General features: G+C 44.4%; 1 protein-coding gene across 2 annotated transcripts; it reads right to left on the bottom strand.

The window, feature by feature from the left end:
- Nucleotides 1–12564: 12564 nt before the first annotated feature.
- Nucleotides 12565–14454, bottom strand: LOC147252632 (uncharacterized). Of its 2 annotated transcripts, none has more exons than XM_086219412.1 (2): nucleotides 13746–14454; nucleotides 12565–13670 (listed from the first exon to the last, which is right to left on the bottom strand). In XM_086219412.1, exons 1-2 carry the CDS (start codon nucleotides 14322–14324, stop codon nucleotides 12789–12791), a joined length of 1461 nt encoding a protein of 486 aa, XP_086075538.1. In that variant the 5' UTR covers nucleotides 14325–14454; the 3' UTR covers nucleotides 12565–12788. The 2 variants fall into 2 exon arrangements, with proteins under 2 accessions (XP_086075538.1, XP_086075537.1); XM_086219411.1 differs by having other exon boundaries at nucleotides 12565–13487; nucleotides 13563–14435.
- Between the last annotated feature and the right edge of the window lie 5278 nt (nucleotides 14455–19732).

The raw sequence follows: 19732 nt of genomic DNA, 5'->3' as shown, positions 1-19732 counted from the left end.
TCAACATTTCATCTTGATGCTCTGGGTACAGGTTGTGAGCATTAACTGGCCTCCACTCAAAGTCAGTAAGAGTGCCAGTGAGTGTGTGGCGCTGGCTGATGCCTGACTCCTCCCTCTGTGGTTGCCTGTCATCGCTCCTCTATATATAGCGGCGGCGCCTCAGGCTGCAGAGCCTCATACTGTCATTCAGTGTGTGCTGCTGCTTGTTTATCAAGTGGCCTGGTAATTAGATTCATGTACTGAATATCCACTGGACAACAAGTGGGCCTCAAGGACGGCATCGCAGTCGTATGGGACACAACCAGCTTGTTAGCTTGTCTGATGGGAGCGCATTTTGTGTTTCTGAGAGTAACAGGTTCCAGGCAGGCTGGACACCATGTAGGGGGGAAATGATTTAAACCCTGAAAAGTGGGCGTGGCATGACAATAATCACGACTTCCAGCGAGAGCGAGCTGTTGCGGGCCTGTAGCAGCTGAGAAGATGAGACACACTCGTGTCAGCCTCCATGCAGAGCCGGTAAGGACCAAGCCCTCCTGGAACTGAACGGATCTTTGTCCTGAGCCTAAACGCAGGACTTTGAGGAATGTGTTGGAATATTTAACGTGAAAATAGTTAGTAAAAATATCAATCTAAGAATGAGCCACCAATAAATGTGAATTCACTGGAAGCTGCTTTCTGACGATGGCTGGGTACTGAGTTACACACCCACTGAAACACTGACATGAACGCCTCTGTTAGCTGTAGCTGTATTTAGTGTGGCATGCCAGGATCAAGAGCTAACATCAACCAGTAAGAACAAGGATAGACTGAAACTGAAGCCGGTCAGCAGAAACCATCTTTTACATGGAGGTTAGCCTTCAGCACCGACCCGCTCCAAGCTGTGGTTGAGGACGGCTTCACTCCCATCTGCTTTACCACAGTCCCACATTTTACAGATTTCATGTAAATGGATATTAATGGGAGTTTATAAGATAAAATACAATGAACCAGCAGCATTAGAGGTTATCAAGTGGCGCTTTCACACTGGCCACCGAGCTGCGAATTCACCCGTCTTTTTTGCAGCAAATTGGAGGTTTAGCCCGGCAATATTCCTCCTCCGAGGGTTCACTTATCGCCGCCTCCACTGCTACGTGAATCCAAGCCATCAATGTGCCAGCTGGGTGTGAGGTGGGCGGAGGTGTCGATGATGATGCAAACTTGCAAACGTAACGCTCACCGATTCTCCCGCATCAAACACCTCAGAGAATGTCAAGACCGACGCTGCTGGCAGCCGGAGCGGCGAACTGCTGTTTTGAAACTTACTGACTGTCAGGGGCTGAATGTTACCTCCAACGCATCATCACTTCAGCAGGATGAGCAAACACTGAGATCAGGAAGCCGCTGACCATCAGTGGCGAGAGGACCATGGATCACCTCCTCACGGGACTGTGAAGGAGGGCTTGTTGTATGAAAAGGTCGCGAAGGAGCTTGGTCCACGTGGCTATCGCCAGATGACGGGACGTCACCAGCAAGTTGAAGACTTACGGAAAAAGCACCAGCAGGTCGGTGACCATAACAGCAGCAGCAGCAGCAGCAGAGGGAGGTTGGACTGGGACACGACGAGGTTAGCCAGACCGTCACGGGGCTGAATCTTCTCCTGGCGTACATGTTGTATGTCACTGTTCAAGCGCAACTTCGTACTGCACGTCCTGTCACATGTTTACGCCCACACAAGTGGTGGCTTTTTTGGAAAGAGGAAGATTAGGCCTCCGTTTCGCACAGACAAGACAGCAAATTCCCGCCTCTACCGACTGCAAATTTGGCGCATTGTCTGTCTAAAAAGGGCTGAGGTTACCTTAAGGTCAACACGGGATTTTCAGCAATATGAGGGTCGATGAGTTTTCAGTGGAGCATATCACTACAGTCACAGATGCTGCAGGCTTAACCGGCCCTGGAGCAGGCTAGGAGCTGAGACACGGTCAAAAACAAGCTCCGCCTACTAGCCAGTGGCGTCTCATGACTGCAAGGATTGGGCGGGTCTATTGACAGAGAAACCTTTGGTCTTCCTCGATGAGCAGCAGCTCTAGAATCATTGGAACCCTGCATAGCCAGGGAGGGGACTCAGTCACACAGCCTGCGTGCCTCCATCCTGTTTCTCCTGCTGACACTTCCTGTGTCCAGACAAAAGAAGACACTGGTATGGAGATGATTCCCACCAGATGAAGCAGTGAATTATTCACACACTCACACCGTCAGCTGTTACTGCCAGCAAAACGATCTCTCCCTGCTTTAATATAAGAAGAGCATAACAATGCAGAATTGACAGATGTTGGTATCAGATGCGTACGGAACTTCTTTCCGTGCCAGGTGCCATGATTTGGTGCTTTGTTTGTCTGTTTTTGAAGGTAGGTTTCAGGAATGCGTTGCTGTCTGTACGCCGGCGGTGTCTCTCTGTTCTCTCCCAGTGGTTGGAGTCGTGTTCTAGTCAGGCGTTTTGCATGTTCTCTCTCCTCAGCACCAAGACTTTGCCTTGAGTTTATCATCGCTTGTGACTTGGAGGAAGGTCACCACATGAAAATATGAATAAAAGTTGCCTCAGTCAGTTTACGCCCCCACTTCACTTGTTCAAAGTACTAGTAAGTACTGTTCAGTATCCCTGAAAGACAAATAGGGCCTGAAGACAATAAGAAGTGCTGACAAGAACTAATGGACAAATTATATGTGTTTAAAAATCAGTGTAGGTTTGTCCGTGTGGAGGCCTGAAGACAGGAGCACAGCGCCGAGCACAGCAGCGCCGAGCAAGCTGCCGCTGCTGATCTGGCTTTGAGTTTGATTTGATTTGATTCGATTCCCCATCAGCAGAGTCAGGAATACATGGAAATGTTCAACTTAAAACTATAAAGGAAAAATTAAAGAGCAGGACATCATTAACAATGTTCTGTCTTGCACAGATCTTCTTGAGACACTACGTGTTCACGTTCATGTCATGGACAAACAAACCCTCAGATTAAGACGTACAGATCCTGGGCGATGCTTCACTTGTGTTTTCACTTCATGGTCGTCTTAGGGAAAAGTTCCAGACTCACGTGTTGGATATAATATTGTTTGTTATTTTGGGTGTGTTCTACAACCCTGATTCCAATGACGAAGGGACGTTGTGTAAAACGTCAATAAAAACAAATTACAATGATTTGCAAGTCCTTTTCAACCTATATTCAACTGAATGCACTACAAAGACAAGATATTTAATGTTCAAACTGGTAAACTTTGTAGTTTGTTTTTTTTGGGCAAATATTCACTCATTTTGAATTTGATGCCTGTCACGCATCCCTAAAGCTGGGACAGGGGCGACTAAAGACCAGGGGTCTGTTTCACAAAGCAGGTTCATCAAACCCTGAGTTTCGTCCTGATCTCCGTAAATGTATATCTCTACCCTGAGACAGAAAACTCTTGAGTTTTCGGTTTCAGAACAGCGGATTTGAATCAGTTTGATCAACTCAGAGTAGGTTCACCTGGGGTAAAGCGCGATCACGACAACTCTAAAAAGCCAGCATAAATGGAGCCCCGATTCACCGAGTCACCATGGCGACGGAGAAGCGGAGAGCTTCGTTTTTCACGTCAGTGGAGTTGGACATCTTGATGCAATCATATGAAGAGTTCCAACACACGTTAAAAAAGAAGTGCAACACCGCTGCAGCTGCAAAAGAAAGAGAGATGGCGTGGAAGAGCATGGCTGCTCGGGTCAATGTGTGAGTTTAAATGTAGTCCTTTGGAATCATGATTGTTACGGAGGAAGCTGCTTCCATGGTAGCGCATTAATTTATATCGTTTAGGTGCAATACTGCGGGGGAGAAACGCATATATACTGTATATATATATACATATATATGTATATACATACATATATATGTATATATATGTATATATACATATATATGTATATACATACATATATATGTATATATATGTATATATACATATATGTATATGTATATACATATATATGTATATATATACACATATATATACATATATATGTATATATACATATATGTGTATATGTATATATATACATATATATGTATACACATATATATACATATATATGTATATATATACACATATATGTATATATATACATATATATGTGTATATATATACATATATATATATATACGTATATATATACATATATATGTATATATATATACACATATATATACATATATACATATATACGGATATATATACATATATATGTATATATATACACATATATGTATATATATACACATATATATACATATATACGTATATATATACATATATATGTATATATACATATATGTATATATGTACGTATATACATATATATGTATACGTATATACATATATATGTATATATATACACATATATGTATACGTATATACATATATATGTATATATATACACATATATATGTATATATATACACATATATGTATATATACATATATGTATATATATACATATATATGTGTATATATATACATATATACACACATATACATATACATATATATATACATACATATATATGTGTATATATATATACATATATACACACATATACATATACATATATACATATATATATATATATATATGTATATGTGTGTATATATGTATATATATATGTATATATACGTATATATATGTATATATGTATATGTGTGTATATATATATAAAATGACGTGAGAGCATGACTATGACTGGTGATGTTGCAAATGTAAGGACGGAGGAGGTTGTGTATGTAGACGATGGACGGTGACGTAAAACGGTACCGATACTGTCTGGAACAGCAAGAACGTCTACGCGAGGTCTGATCTCCATCTCCAGACGAATATTTAATTCTCTGCGCAGCAATGCTGCACCTTCATCCACGGGATCGTCAAGAAAAGGACATGCCATGTTTGTTGAAAAACTCGCCAAAACTCGCCTGCTGATGAATGAAGGCGGAAATCAAATGCAGTATGTGGCTCTGGAAGTGGGCGGAGACAGCGAGAAACTCAAGGTTCATTGACAAAAACCTGGTCCCGACCAGGTTCGTTTCAGGGCGTCTGTTACTGCGGTAACTGACCGAGAGTTTAAGTTACCGCTGTCTGTGAAACAGGCCAGAGTGAACCCTCTTTCTCTGGTTTGAGTTTCCTCCCTTTGTGAAACGGAAAACTCAGAGTTTTCCCAATTTCGCAGTTCCCAATTAATAGACCCCGAGTTTTCACTAAACCTGCTTTGTGAAACGGGCCCCAGGAAAGTTGAGGAATTCTCCAAAAAACACCTGTTTGGAGCATTCCACAGGTGAACAGGTCAGTTGGAAACAGGTGAGTGTCATGCTCAGGAATAAAAGGAGCATCCCTGAAAGGCTCAGTCGTTCACGAGCAAAGGATGGGGCGAGGTTCACCACTTTGAGAAAAACTGCGTGAGCAAATACTCCAACAGATTAAGAACAACGTTTCTCAATGCACAATTGTAAGGAATCTAGGGAGTCATCAGCTACGGTACATAATATCATCAAAAGATTCCGAGAATCTGGAAGAACCGCTGCACCTAAGCGGCAAGGCTGGAAACCAACATTGAATGCCCATCAATCCCTCAGGCAACCCTGCGCTAAAAGAAACGACATCATGGTGACAGGGGTGGGCAACCATGTGCCATGGAGGGCCGTGTGTATGCAGGTTTTCCTTCCAACCAAACACTTCAACAGGTGATTCCACTGATCAACACACCTTCAGCCACAGAAGTGTTAATGGCCCATGGCACATGATTGCCCTCCCCTGGTGTAGAGGATATGAGCAGGTGGGCTCAGGAACGCTTCAGACAACCATCGCTACATCTACAAGTGCAAGTTAAAACTCTACCACGCAACCCAAAAGCCATTTATAGCAGCAACACCCAGAAACGCCGCCAGCTTATCCGGCCCAAGCAAAGTGGAAAAGTGAGCTGTGGTCTGACGAGTCCACATGTCAGATTGTTTTTGGAAACTATGGATGTCGTGTCCTCAGGGCCAAAGAGGAAAAGGGCCTTCCGTATTGTTATCAGAGCCAAGTTCAAAAGTCAGCATCTGTAATGGTATGGGGGGGGGGGGTAACTCCCAGGGTAACCTGCACATCTGTGAAGGCACCATTGATGCTGAAATGTACATTCAGGTTTTTCGCAACATTTGCTGAGACTCACAGAGACAAACGGACAGCTAGTTAGCTTAGCGCAATGAATGGTAATGGATGGGAAGTGTTAGCATACCTTACCTAGCATACCTATCTGCACCTGCTACAGCAGCGTGGCTACAGGACTGGCCTGCCTGCAGTCCAGACCTGCCTCCCACTGAAGATGTGTGGTGCATTATGAAGCGCAAAACACGGCAACAGAGACCCCGCACTGTTGAGCAGTTGAAGTTGGACATCCTGCAAGAATTGGAAAGAATTCCACGTAAAAGGCTTCAACAATCAGTGCCTTCAGTTCCCGAACGCTTACTGAGTGTTGTTAAAGGAAGGGTTATGTAACACAGTGGTGAACGTGCCACTGTCCCAGCTTTTTTAGAACGTGTTGCAGGCATCAAATGGTGTCGACTGAGGATATTCAGGGTTTTTTTTTTTGTTGCTGCACTGATGGCTGTTGCTGTCAGCCTGAAACCACTGTTGCTCCTGTGCCTCAGACGGAGATGAGCTGCTGTGTTCTGAGCTCACTGCAGCTCCCCCCACTGTCATGGGACAGTCTGGATGTGCTAAAACTGGCGTCTGCAGCACGAGTCCCACCACCAGGACCTTCTGTTCAGAGTTGAGCAACACAGATACTGATCCTAATCATTGAGAGGTGATGTTTTTTAGGTTATTTTGATTTTTAGAAGCAAAAAAATCATCACAGTGAAGTAAACTGACACGACACGTACCAGCCAAAACTGATCACGAGACCAAAAGAGATTTAAAAATGTAACAAATGTATAAAGTATTTTGCAGAACTACAAAAGATAAATGATAATAATATCAACAATTCAAACAGTGCTGAGCTGCAACAATGGAGGAGTAATTAGTTGTCAATATTTTGATTCATTTTCTTCAGTCTTGTCAGTTTACAGTTTAGAAATGAAGCTGGAATCATTGTCACTGATCGCAACAACAACATCTGGCTGTTGTTTAAAGCCCCACAAGCCTGAACGCAGCGTCTGTGTGTATATAAACACAGACCCGTGTCTTGAGTCATGTGACGCGGGCGACCTGGGAGTGTCCACGTGTCTGTGCTGCACCCCTGATTCTTCTATACTATGGCGTCTTCGCAGCAACAGCGCGGATGTGCTTGGACAGTCCTGATGGACGGTCAGTTTAGTCCCCATCAGCTGCGCTCTGATATGATGCTGTTCGTGATGTTGCGATGTGGGAGGAGCTCATTGCTCTAACCCTCACCCTGTTCCCATGTTATCTGCAGCTCTTTTGTTGCCTTCAGCCAACCCACTAACTGAATATCTGCTTGAGACAGAGGACATGTAATTGGCTTGTGCCTCTGCTCTGGCTAAATACGTAGACTTTGTCCTTTAAGCGTCTCTCGACCCAGAGACCCTCCAGGCTCACATGGACCTCAGATCAATCCTTTCATCTGACTGATCCTATCTCTAATGTCCCGTAATATTTATGGTCACTGACCATGATGTGATTACTTTCAATGACTGAGGAAAATGTCAAATGGAGTCATCAGACGTACACAGACACAGAATCACGTTGATTCATCATAGATTTTAGAAGCGTCTTTACTCTGTTGCCCACAATTGGATTTGACATTTTGACATTGAGGTGAAAAGAACATCCGTGTATGGGTGTGTGTGTGTGTGTGTGTGTGTGTCTAAATTACTATAAACTAGTCTGTCACAAAAAGTTATGATCAAAATAATCATTGCACAAGCAGTATGATGTATATGGTGATGACAACACTCACGAAAAACGTGAGAACAGTGTTAGATTAAAATGAATAATCAGAGTGAGAAAAATCACAGCGAATGACAGGCCTGATGAGGTCGGATGGGACGTTCAATGATCTTTGCTGTCAATCAGACCAAACGTCAGACGGGTACACGTCAGAACAAAGGCTCCCGAAGTCGATCGACAGGACAGAAATCAAATGAAGAAGAAATACAATAAGACCTAAATATGTGTGTTGATATCGTGAAGAAGAGGTTCACTGAAAAAAATCCAGTGTGTTACAGAATAATCTAAAAAACCAGGAGCTGAGAGCTCATTTCCCTCGTTCATCCCAACCAGTGTAGAGAGATCACTTGTGAAACCGGTAAAAAAAAAAAAAGGCCATAACACAAGGCTGAGACTCTGCACTCAGACTCTAGGAGCAGAACCCTCGCTGGCACCCCTCCCTCAGGCACCTCCAGTCAGAATAACTCTACAGTCATGGGTGAGAGAGGCGGGGGCCGTCAATGTGCTGGGGTGAACTGAGAAAGACCCCTGGCTGACTGCGTCCTCATGCACGAACTTGCTGTTTGGGAGTTAAAGTCCAATAAGTTGAAATACAACATCCATGTCCACAGATGATGAACCCATAAAGATCCAGCCAGCATCCCCACATTCAGGCACGTCTGAATCAGAACCTAAATACCATCAAATACTACTACTACTAATAATAAAAGACGCTTTCAGACACCTTCCTGAGCTGATTTACAGAATTATTTCTTTGTTTTTTTCCACACGACTTCCATTCATAAATGGAAGGCAGAGGGACAAAGATGAGACTGATCCAGATCATTTCCAGCAAGGGGCTTGTTGGAGAGCCGGTCTGTTGCTTCCCTGAGCATCGCAGTGGCTCATGGAAGCCCAGCGTCCTTCCTGGCCTCAGCAGAGCCTCCTTGATTAACTGTGCAGGAAAGCTGAGTGCAGATGAGACACACAAACTGATGTAGAAAACGGGGGCCATGCAGGTGATGAATCACAGCCTACCTGGAAACGTGCGCGGCTGGCTCCTCACGGCGAATCCTGCCAACAGCCGCGAGGAAGAGCCAGAAGAGGGGATCCTGCATCAATGCCAGACCGATGACATCACACTGCACAACATGACCGCATCATTCCCCACGTTTAAACAGAGCGCGAATGATTTTTTAAAGTTCAAGCTTCATTGTGCTGAGCTGCTGCACTGTGATAAGAGGATGAGGAGTGTCACGACCAGGACCGTGGTGAAGAGTGTGGTGACGCTTTCACACACTGAAACTACCTGGAGTGGTCCTTGGCGATGCCCACCACACTGAACAATATCATTAAAAGCTGTCAAAGACCTGTTCTACAGTTCTTTGATGTGATTACGAGGAGCGCCGGCGCTCTCCTATGGTGCCAGATCGTGGGCGTGTCCAGAGGACAGGCTGTGAATAGACACCTAATTATTCACAGGTGTGTTCATCACTCAAACCAATCACAGAGGCTTGTGATGCTTCCTTCATGCCAGGTTGCCCCAGGACTTGGCGTGCTGCTGTGTGTGTGAGCGCTTCCCCCTGCAGAGAGGGACGTCCTCGTGCTCCAGGTGAGGGCAGAGACTCTCGCCAGCTTGCGCCATGCTTGAAACGGGACCTTTGACCAAGAGCGAGATGTTCTACGAGTCATTTCAAATCCGACAGTGTTAATGGAGCAGTTCACGCATGTGCCCAACACTGCTGGGCTTGTATAACGTTAAATTTAATGACATGTACGAGGTTTATCATAACGTCTGTCAGGCTCGGCCCAAGCCGTCATGGGGCCCTCTGAAAGATGTCATTTTGATCGCCATCAAGACTCGCTGCTGACGATCAACTATTGACACACCTCCTGTAGACTTAATACTCCAAATTCACTTGTTAAGCTGAACCTCTGGGGGAACTTTGTGTTGTGATAGAATTTTGATCCACACAGAGATTCTGATGAGGGAAGAAGTCGATCAGAAGTTGTGTCTCGCCGCACAGCAGCACAAATTTCTCAGCTGCTTCGTATTCAGCAGCGCCACCTTCTGGCCACACAGAGAAGCAGTGAATTGCCTGACCCTTCTGAAGGAATTCTGCATTGTTGTTGCCTGTGAGACACATCTCCTAGGTTCTAACCAGCTAGCCAACATGTTCACATGAATAAGTGGATTTGCATTTCAAGGGTATTTAGTGATTTTCGTAGCTTTAGGATACTTTTCTAGGTCAAGACGTGCAGTTAGCACAGTTAGCTAACATTAGCCAGCTTGTTTACTCGTGATCAGGCTCTGCACAGGGAGGCTTGGTTTGACTAAAACACACACACACACACACACACACACACACACACACACACACACACTCACACTCTCTCTCTCTCTCTCTCTGTTCTAGAGGCATTCAGCCAAAGGCAGTTTTACTTTCATCCTACTGGGAAGTGCAGGGGTGGAAGGAGTACAGAAAAAAATCTACTGAAGTAAAAGTACTGTTACTTTGATGAAATGTTTACTGAAGTAGAAGTAAAAATACTGGTGTAAAAATTTACTCAAGTAAAAGTAGCTCACTTAAAATATACTCTGAGTAAAAATTACTTAGTTATTTTTTTCGGGGGGGGGGGGGTCAGGAGTGTATGTGGCAAACCATTAGCCACCAATGCTACTGAACTGTTAGCTACCTAAAAAAAAAAAAAAAAAGAACTGTTAGCTACCTACCTGTGAGGTAGCATTGCTAACATGGCAACGTTAGCTCCTGTACTGAGTTACTGACGGAACGTTGTCTTACCTGTACGTGCTTGCGCAGGTTTGATGCCGAGTTTCTGAATGCAGATCTGCGGGTGTCTTTGGGACAAAGCCGACCCTGCATCACCAAGCTGCTCCCGTCTCTGTTCTTCAACTCAAAAATGTGCGTCCAACATGGCCAGGGATTCATTTCGTTTTCTTCATCTTCACCTTCCTCCTCAGCAACTTCAACCGTTTCCGTTTCAGTTGAATTCATTTTTTAAGTGTCTGTGTCATGCGTTCAGTCTCCAATGTCTCACGGTAAGCGGCTGACGTCACTGACGTGCACCTGCGCCGGGGCAGACGCTGGCTCGCGCTGGCTGCAGCTGTTGCCAGGGCAACCTTCGTGAAACTGTGGATTAATTTTACTCTGTAACGGAATCGATTTAAAATGTAGCAAACAACTGTTACTTAAAAAAAAATACTGAAGTAAAAGTAAAATGACAGATATTAAAAAGTACCCAAAAAGGTATAAGTACACAAAGAAAATCAATGACATTGATTCGGTTATCTGACAGTGTATTATAACTCCTGTCAAACAAAAACCACTTGAGATCTACAAGGAGCAACGGAAGGAGATCTGGAAGAAGCCAGAACTCAGAAACTTCATTCAACTTCAAGAAGATGACTTTCCAGGGTCATAACTAGACTCAGGTGCCAGGTCTCAGGTAAGACCTGGTTCAGAGTCAATATATCCGGCATCGTAGAACATTTACAGGAACTGGAATGATTTTCTTCACTTCAAATGTTTGTTTTTTTTTCTATCAATGTTGTGGAACTGTAGGCTATGTTCATTCATGTTGTCACATAAGCTATTGCTATCTTCCAATGCCTTCTAAGTCCATCCATCATAATGGCGTCAGACACTTTGTGTATATTTTTCTCTCAGTGCAGGAGCTGTGGTTGTGATGTGTTCAATGTCGGCTCAGTAAAATGATGATGTGCTCAAACGTGATGTCAAGGTGTCAAACTTCAATCATGCAATACACCGTGGATGTGAATGGTTCAAGAACGTTTACAGTCCTGAGAGAAATTAAAAATTTACCAGCAACTTTGTTTCTCTTATATCTGATCGGGCCTGTGGGTTCTGATGGTCTCACTCACCAAATCATCCTTTAGTTTTTTATATTGAAGAAATATCAGCTGTTCTAAAGTACTGAAAACTGTATTATACAAAGATGTGTTACAAAAAAAGTCATCTCAACTGCCTCCCACTCAATCTTTAAATTTTGGCCCACAACTACATATTATCTGGGTAAAATATTCTCTTTCCATCCTGTCGCTCAAATCCTCAACGAATCCACTTTAGTTTTGTCCTCCAAACACTCTTAATTCCTTAGAAATCCTGTCACCAAAATGCAGATTCTTTCCCTTGAATGTAACTGGGACCTTCTTACATGTGATACGGGAGTGTCCCACCGATAAAAGTTATCCAATAGGACAGCAATACACTGTCGTTGCTGTCCAATCATGTTGCTGAGGTCTTCTAAAATACGTGTCTTGCTTACTGCTCAGTCTCCTCCCCATTAGCACCCAGTTTTCTTTTTCCCTCGGGGTCATTAAAGTCTCTCTGAGTCTGAGGTCCTCCCAGCCTCACTGATCCCGTCGTCTGCTACAAATCTCATCCATTCACATCTTTCACCGCCATCAGCTCCAGCGTCTGGACTCCATGGGGGGATCTTTCTCGCAGCTGCTCTAAGATGATGTTCTTATGGAGTCAAAGAGCCAAAGACTCATATTATAGCTTTTACATGTGATAAACACCATCTTTTGGTAGCAAGTAATGTGTTTGTCATTTTTCAGCCTCCTTCAGTGCCTGGGATAAACCGGTTTATTTAAAGGCTCACTCGTCTTGAAGAAACATTCTTAGAACCCAACTTTAATACACAAACCAAACATCTGAAAATATATGGGACATTCACTTCAGTTTAATTCTTAAAACTGCATTCAAAGCATCTCTTTCTTAGCCATGCTTTGTGTTCTGTTGCTTCAGAACTGTTCAGATTAAGACTACAGTGCCGCTACAGCAACCACATGCAGGGTTGCTGGGTTACAGTTCAGATCCTTGTCTTGGGTTTAGGAGCTTTTCCAGTCTCTCTTCCTCTTCATTCTGCCGTAGTTAATTTTGCAGGTCCAGTCGGGATGCTTCTCTGCGTGGAGTTTCCTGGCAGCTGCTGCTTGCTCAAAGTATTTAGCCCTCACTTCTTCAGGAAGGGCCCTCCACTTCTCCCCCAAGACTTCACTAATGACACGATTGTCTCGAACGTTGAGCTCGTTCTTGACGTTCTCCCTCTGCTCCCCCACGAAGATCATGTAAGCGTTCAAAGGCTTCTTCACGTACGAGTCCTTGTAAGGCTGCTGGACTTTAGCCTTTCTCTTTCTGGTTATTTTGTTTGTTCTTGGTGGAGTAGCTGTGGCTGGTGCAGCTTCTGTTGGTACAACCCTGTACACAACCTCTCCTCCCATCATTCCAACTGCACGCAGGGCACGGACAGGTCCATTGATGGGGGGTGGTGGGGCAGCGGGGGGGTTGGCAGCTGCTGCGTGATGTGGCCAGTGGTGGACATTGATGACAGCACCTGTCTGTCTATTGAGAGGAAAGAGCTGTCCATGCTGATGAGGCTGTAGATGGTTGTGGGTCCAGATGGGTGCAGCGGTGGCAGCACCGGGACCATATCCCATCTGGATGTTCCCATAGTAGCCTCTGTCCTGACCTGCCACTGGCTGAGGGTGGTAATTAGTGAACCAGAAACCAGGAGGGTCATCTGGTTGAGGGTGAACTGATTGGGGATTAACTGACTGAGCGTGGTAATTGTTGAACCACAACCCAGAAGGGTCATCTGGTTGAAGGTAAACTGGTTGAGGATTAACTGGTTGAGGGTTTTCCATGCTGAACTGTAGCCCAGCAGGTTCAACTGGTTGAGGTTGAAAAGGTGAAGTGTGTACTGGTGAGGTGTGAACTGTTGAGGTGTGAACTAGTTCAGGGTGAACTTGTTGAAGGTGTACTGGTGTGATGTGAAATGGTGAAGTGTGTACTGGTGAGGTGTGAACTGTTGAGGTGTGAACTAGTTCAGGGTGAACTTGTTGAGGGTGTACTGGTGAGGTCTGAAATGGTGAAGTGTGAACTGGTTGAGGGTGAACTTGTTGAGGGTGAACTGGTTGAGTGTGATCCGTATTGAACCACAACCCAACAGGATCAACTGGTTGAGGGTGAGGGGGTTGAGGTTGAACTGGTGATCTTTGATCCACATGGAACCATAACCCAGCAGGTTCAGCTGGTTGAGGGTCAACTGATTGAGGTTGATTGGTATTCAACCACAACTCCGCATGGTTGTCTGCTTGAGGGTGATCCGTGTCGAAATATAACCAAGCTGGATCAACTGGTTGAGGGTGATCCGTGTCAAACCCCACTTCAGCAGGATCAACTGATTGAGGCTGATTGGTATTCAACCACAACTCCGCAAGGTTGTCTGCTTGAGGGTGATCCGTATCGAACCATAACCAAGCTGGATCAACTGGTTGAGGGTGATCCATATCGAACCATAACCCAGGAGGATTGACTGGTTGAGGTTGATTGGTGTTCTCAAATGGAACAAATTCTCTATTACTCATGATCGTCTTTCAACTCCTGATTCTCCAAACCACCGTCACACCAGCAGAAGAAGAAAGCCCCTGAGTCTGGTTGTCTGCAGGTGTCCTGAGTGGATGTATTTGTATGAATCACCAAGTTAGTCTCATAAATGACAACTATCAACTGTCATCCCTGCCATCTCTGTCATCTCAGTCATCTCAGCCACTGTGATGTCACCTGACCTACTGGCCCACAGTGACTGGGAGGAACTCCTTCACCTGACAGTTTTGTCTCACCCTCTGCCCCCAAGATCATGTTGTCCAGGATCTGGGTGGTGTTGGTATTCTACATTTTGTGATTGAATTTTACTCCACATAGAGACTTTGATTAAGGAGTCGCCATGGAAGATGATTCACCGTAAGAACATGTCTTTCAAACTAGATGGCCACTGTTCTCCAAGCCACACTGTCCCTAAAAACAGCAGCTTGACACGAACCCTTAGAGATCCATTCACGCCAAGCGCGTGAGTCTAGACACACATTCCTTGCTCTAAAATACCTCTGGAATGGTTCATCAGCGCTCATTCACACACATCACATGAAACTACACAGCTGCGCCTTTACAATGGTACCTATCACCTATTTTTTGCGTTCAAGTGTGTGTTAAAAAATTACTTTTTGAGTTTGGCTGAATTTAATTATAAATACAGTTCACAAAAAGCTGTGCACTGATGCGCTTTCCTTTTACTCATCGAAATACCTCACAAACCCGTCATCAGACAAATATGGCACATATATCATATGAAACGGCAGAAACTGAGCTTTACAATGATAAAAGACACATACATGTGCATCCAATGTAAACTTTTAAAACGGACTGATTCAAGACTACAAAATAATAAGTTGCCTTCTTTGTTTACTTCAGTATTCCACTCGTACTTGTCAATCGCATTACAGAGAAGAACAACAAATCTTTTCTGAAACCTGGGTTATCGTGTTGTCCTCCATGGCAAACTACGTCCATCATCTGGTTCTGATCATTGCAAATTCCTACAGGATGTCCAGTATAAGAATGACATTGCATCCTTTTTTGAATGATGGGAAAGTTTTGCTTCTCAACACCTTCTCCAAGTAAACAGAAGAGCACAGGAGCACCCATTTCGCAGATGGAGGCTACTGAACATGAGTTGCTATTGGTCTACGACTCCTCCTCCTCTCCCTGCGTTGCGGTAAGCGTGTGACCTCACTTCCTGTTTAGCTCGCGCAACGAAGCAAAGCACTACGTTCAGCAATGCACAAAGTGTGATCATCCCCGCTAATTCCTTATTCGTTTACTAATTACCTTCCCAAACTACATATCTATTTGCTTTTATTTGGCCGGAGTTCAAAGACCATCTGTCTTGTAGCGACAGTCTTTCTTTCTGTAAACTCTCCACTCTAAGCTAGCAATGGCTTCCCCCTCTCGCTCCCCTCTCTCCTGCTCAGTGTGCCACATGTTCAGTTACTCCTCAGCCTCCTTTAGTGATACTGATAAGTGCATTAAATGTAGTTTGTTTGTAGCGTTGGAGGCAAGGCTTAGCAAGGTTGAATTGGACCTGTGGCGGCTCTGCACCGATGGATCCAAACAATTAGCCGCTAGAGCTAGCCAGTCCCCGTTAGCTGGTGCGGATCGTCTTAGCTTAGCCCTGACTAGTGCTCCCCTGGAAACCAGGGCGGCTGGGTGACTGTCCGAAGGAAGCACAGTCCTAAGCAGAAGCCTGCTGTCAGTGACCAACCACCAATTCACGTCTCTAACAGGTTCTCCCCACTCAGCAACACACCCGTCGAGAAAAGTACTCTGGTAATTGGAAGTTCCATTCTGAGAAACGTGAAATTAGTGACACCGGCAACCATAGTCAAGTGCATTCCAGGGGCCAGAGTGGGCAACGTCAAGTCAAATTTAAAAACTGCTGGCTAAAAGTAAAAGTAAATATGGTAAAATCATTATTCACGTTGGCGGTAATGACATCCAACTACGCCAATCGGAGTTCACAAAAATTAATATTGAGTCGGTGTGTACATTTGAGAAGACAATGTTGGAGCCAGTAGTGTCTCTGGACCCCTGCCTAATTGGACCAGTGACCACATGTTTAGCTGCATGTCATCGTTCAACCGCTGGCTGTCGTCGTGGCGTCCAGCAAACCAAGTGGGCTTCATAGATAATTGGAAAACTTTTTGGGAGAGACCTGGTCTGATTAGGAGGGACGGCATTCATCCCACGTTGGACGGAGCTGCTCTCATTTCCAGAAATATGGCCTAGTTTATAATAGGGCTGCAAGATTAGTCAACGTTGTCGACAAAAATCGATAATAGCAACAGTCAACAATGACTTCCATCGTTGACTGTTGTCGCCAGACGCGTTTTTCCAACAGAGTGAGGCACCTCTCTTGATTATAATCTCTGCCGAGAGTCGCTCATGCACAGTAGCATCTCTGTCTCTGAGTGGTAACATGGAGAAATGGCAGCGTCAACATCAGGTGCGCACACCAAAACTTCTAAAGTTTGGTGGCATTTTAGCCTGGATACGGCGAATAAAAAGACTACTAGCAAAGGTTGCTAAGCAGACCTTGGTGTCATGGCGGTGATGCAGGAACATTTAAAGAGAAAGCAGGTCGGACAGTTGAACGGAACGGAGTCTGACTCGCCTCGGTGAGGTTCAAGTAACATTCAAGCTGGACGGTTTTTAGGACGCACATTGTACATTTTATAAGAGTGTTTTCGCTATAAAAGAGAGCTTCAGCGTTATGAGACTGTGCCTGACAAACGTGTTTTAAATTAACGAATGTTCAATAAAAGATGTTTTTCATTGTGCCATCTTTCGTGTTTATTATCATTTGCCACATAATTAAATCAACTTAGAGCTAAATTTTAGAAAAAAATTAATAATTATCCATTTAGTCGACTAATCGTTTCAATAGTCGGTGACTAGTCGACTGTTAAAATAGTCATTAGTTGCAGCCCTAGTTTATAATAGAACCAAAACCCTGACAACCCAGAGTTCAGACCAGGAAGCAGAGCTGCCGTCTTAGACGCTCACTAGGGGGCAGTTACCCACCCACACCCCCATAGAGACTGTGTCTGTCCCCCGACCACGTCAGTTTATTCACTCCAGTTCTACTGTAGAGGAGTCAGTCAGAAAAACCTCATCAAAGTTAACACAACCACGAAATTAACTCAACAGAATATCAGAATTAGATGAGGACGATTGAATATCAGACCTCTGATGCTGAAAACTGAACCAGTGAATGAAGTGATACCTGACAGTTGTGTTGACCTGCTCAGTCTCACTGAAGCCTGGCTGGTGACGATGAGGATGCAAGTCTGAATGAATCCACTCTTCCAGTCACAGGAACACTCACATTCCTCCAGGCTCTGGCCCAGGAGGTGGCGCTGCTGCCATTGTTGACACCAGTTTAGTAATAAATCCCAAACCAGAAGAAGTTTCCATTCATCTGAAAGCCTGATTCTCAGTTTGTCTCCTCCAGCCTGGAAACTCTCCAGCCTCTCTGATTGATTACTGAGGACCGTCCTCCTGGTCCTGACTCTGGATTCTGATCTGAATTCTCAGAGTTTCTATCAGTTTTGACTAAACTGATAGAAACTCTGGCCGGATTAACCATTAGGGCAACTGGGCAGTTGCCCAGGGGCCCTAGATCCTTAGAGGGCCCGCGGCAATCAGTGCAAAAGCAACAAAAAAATAATTAGTCTCACTATGCTTTAAGCCTGACAGCTGCCGCTGTAGCTTTTGTGAGCGCAAGTCCAAGTTGAGGGGCAGAGCCCCCTCATTGGTCGTCAGCCCGCCATGGGGCGGGTCAAAGCAATGGTGAATCACCATTAGGTGACCGTGAGCACAGCCAAAGCGAGAAAGTTTCCAGGGAGGAGCCAGGACAAGCTTCCGCAGCGACTGGTACAAATCTCATCCATGGTTGGAGTCCTCGCAGTCAAAAGATGCACCGTACTGTTTCGCCTGCAGGCATTTTTCCCTCCCTGATGCTCCAAAGGACTGTTTTCACCTCACTCGAGGGCGATTGTAACTGGAAAAAGGCCACAATGAAAGACCGTGGTTTCTCTTCTCATGCCAGATCTGAAAGCCATGGAAATGCAATGTTTGCATGGACAGAGAACAAGAAAATTATGAACAAAAATACCTCCATGATGGACTCATGGATGAGCAAAATAAGAAACAGGTAACTGAAAATCAGTACTACATTAAAACAGTCCCTGAGATTGTAGTTCTAACAGTCACAGAAAACACAGCACAGCAGGATCACAGGCGGTCTCCTGACTCTGAAAAAAGGGTGGTTTTCTAGCTATGTTAGATTTGCTGGGTAACCATAACCCCATCATTAAAAAAAGACTTGAACAACAAGCTAGAAATGCAAAAGAAACCAGTAAAACAACACAAAATGAAATACTTGAATGCTTGGCTGCGATGGTTAAAGAAGAAATCATCCAAGAGGTTAAAAAGAGCAGGCAGTTTTCAGTGATTGAAGATGAAACTGAAGATGTTCAGACAAAAGAGCAAATATCATTTGTTCTGAGATATTTTTACAACAGTGTGGTTCATGAGAGCTTTCTAGAGTTTGAAGTGGCAGAACATCTGGATGCTGCTGCCTTAAAGGTCACTATGATGTTCTCTCTTGGTCTTTGGAGGCCACAATAAACACCAAGCTAACCTTCACGTATGGATTCCAAGAAAGAGGAAAGAGGCGTTTCTTCTTTGTATTTGAAATGAACATACATGAGTATGTGGTAAAAACTGCAACAAAACATACAGACACACATTACTCAATTGCCCAGTCAACGACTAACGATTAGCTTGTTTTCGGCTAACAACAGACAGTTACTAAATTATAATATCTAAAACACACACACAATCCTACACATGAATTGACTCACAGCAGAACTTGTCCACAACCGCGGGTTAACGATGTCCCGAGTTGAGCAGGAAACAGTTTTCTGACAACAGAGCGATCGCGAGTAAACCGTTAGTGACATCATGAAACCGGAAGTGACATCACCGTAACAACTCCATCACTGAAAAAGCTCAGAACACACAAAATGCGATACCCTCTCCCAGTGCACCATTAACACTATTTTTTCCCACATAAAACGTACAAACATTTTTCAAACAAATATCAACTTATTCAGTCCCCTTTGCAACACAGCACAGTCACCTTGAATGAAAATCATTGTTCTCGTGTTTGTGGTGTTTCTTCAACGTCCCCCAGTTGTGGGGGAGACACACCAAGTGTGAGGCAGCGCCATAACCTCTGTTTGAAGTATCTCCCTTTTTTGAATCGCTGTGGGAAAATGGACCAATGCGCTTTTGGCGGAAGTGTTACGTCACAGTTCAGTCAGTGCCCCCCCCCCCACACACACACACACACACTCACACACACTGAACCTAC

This window comes from Aulostomus chinensis, chromosome 12, assembly GCF_037954235.1.
Source record: "Aulostomus chinensis isolate RoL2024-O1b breed Wild chromosome 12, RoL_Achi_v1.0, whole genome shotgun sequence".
NCBI lineage: Eukaryota > Metazoa > Chordata > Actinopteri > Syngnathiformes > Aulostomidae > Aulostomus > Aulostomus chinensis.
This window is presented reverse-complemented; position numbering and strand designations above follow the sequence as displayed.